Consider the following 1,646-nt stretch of genomic DNA (forward strand, 5'->3'; position numbering starts at 1 on the left):
TCTATTTTTTTTAAAAAAAATTTATTGAATCAGTATAAACTTGATTCGGTAGCAATATATATACCAATATTAAAAAAATATATTTTTTTGTTGCTTTTTTTTTCTTTTTTCTTTTTTTCATCCCGAGTTAAATTCCAACGGGCTATTGTCTACACAATCATTTCTAAGATTGAATTATAACATTATAGCATCTTAGATTTCACGAACTCATTCATACGAAGTTTTGGTCAAACACAAAAAAGAAAAAAAGAAAAAGAAGAAGCTCATTCATACGAGGTCGGACCTACCCACCAACATTATTCAATTCAAGCGGTAGACCTCTGTTACTTACTGCTTCTATAAATTGCAGGGGAGGCCTTAGCCAAAACCCGTGTACCGTAGCCTCTCTCTCTCTCTTCATAGCTAGTGTAAAAAAGTCAAGGATGAAGAAAGCTTCATATGTTGTACTCTGTGCAGTGGCGGTGGTAGCCATGCTTCTATTTGAAGCACCACTGATGGCAAAGGCAGTGACATGCAGTCCCTTGCAGCTGAGTTCATGCATAGCGGCCATCACATCTTCAGCACCACCATCCAGCACTTGTTGCACCAAGCTGAGGGAGCAGAGGCCATGCCTTTGTGGGTACCTCAAAGATCCAAATCTCAGGCAGTATGTTAACTCTCCTGGTGCCAGAAAGGTCGCTAGTACTTGTGGTGTTCCCTTCCCTAGTTGTTAGGTTATAATTATTACATCTTTAAAGTGATTGTACTGGAAATATCCATATCCTATAGGAGTAATTCTCGTGGTAGAAATCAATGATGAATAATGTGAATGTTGTTCACAACTACTAGCAAAATATATTCAATGAATAAACTTTGTACTATAATGAATTTTATCCTATGCTCTCTCTCTCCCTCTCTCTCTCTCTCTCTGTCATGGGTATGAGTGTGATCATAACATATCATATTTTAATTTATCAAATACGTTTGGTTTCACCACTTCAGAAATATTCAAAGCATTTGTTCTGGGAGACGAGAATTAATTGGTTAGCCCTTTTCTTTCCAATCAATGATTAAACCACAATTCTTCATACCCAAAAAAAAGAAAAAAAAAGAAGAAGATTAAACCACAAACGTTAAGGGTATGTTGGGAGGGGGGAAATCTGGAAAAATGAAAAATAACGAGGAAAAAATAAGGTGAAGAATGACATTTTTTACTATTTGGGTGAGGGAGGGGAACAGAAAAGTGGTGGGGTACAAGTTTTCTCTCCACCTCTCTTCAAATTAGAGAGAGTTGAAGTGAAAAGTAGAAAAAATATTTCAACAAAACTGCCCCCTCTAATTAACGTTTCTGCCTTTTTTTTTTACTTTTCTAACGTTTGCCTTTTTTTTTTTTTTTGATTTTTTATTTTATTTTTTAAAATATCCACTTTTATCTATATAATTTTTTTTAAAAGTGTTATGTATTATTTTTTGTTTTATTTAAGCGGAACATGATAAATTTATACAAATCAAATTAAAAAAAATTTTTATTCCTCCATTTTTTCACCCATCTAATTAAATACAAATAAAAACACTAAAAACTTTTTTATCTTTTCATTTTTTTATTTTTTCTTTAATTTTTTATCTCTTCACTTTTTCGTCCTTCTGCCCAAAGTTCCCTATTCCTA

General features: G+C 33.3%; 1 protein-coding gene across 1 annotated transcript; it reads left to right on the forward strand.

Moving 5' to 3' along the window:
• The first annotated feature begins 203 nt into the window (after nucleotides 1-203).
• LOC112009321 (non-specific lipid-transfer protein 2) lies at nucleotides 204-877 on the forward strand. The gene has a single exon (XM_024041651.2). It carries the CDS (start codon nucleotides 423-425, stop codon nucleotides 711-713), a length of 291 nt encoding a protein of 96 aa, XP_023897419.1. The 5' UTR covers nucleotides 204-422; the 3' UTR covers nucleotides 714-877.
• Nucleotides 878-1,646: the final 769 nt, after the last annotated feature.

The sequence above is a fragment of the Quercus suber genome, unplaced genomic scaffold, assembly GCF_002906115.3.
Source record: "Quercus suber isolate HL8 unplaced genomic scaffold, Cork oak 2.0 scaffold_63, whole genome shotgun sequence".
Lineage (NCBI taxonomy): Eukaryota > Viridiplantae > Streptophyta > Magnoliopsida > Fagales > Fagaceae > Quercus > Quercus suber.

Bases quoted from the DNA above. Each gene is read 5' to 3' on its own strand.
- LOC112009321 (XM_024041651.2), top strand. From the start codon at position 423: ATGAAGAAAGCTTCATATGTTGTACTCTGTGCAGTGGCGGTGGTAGCC.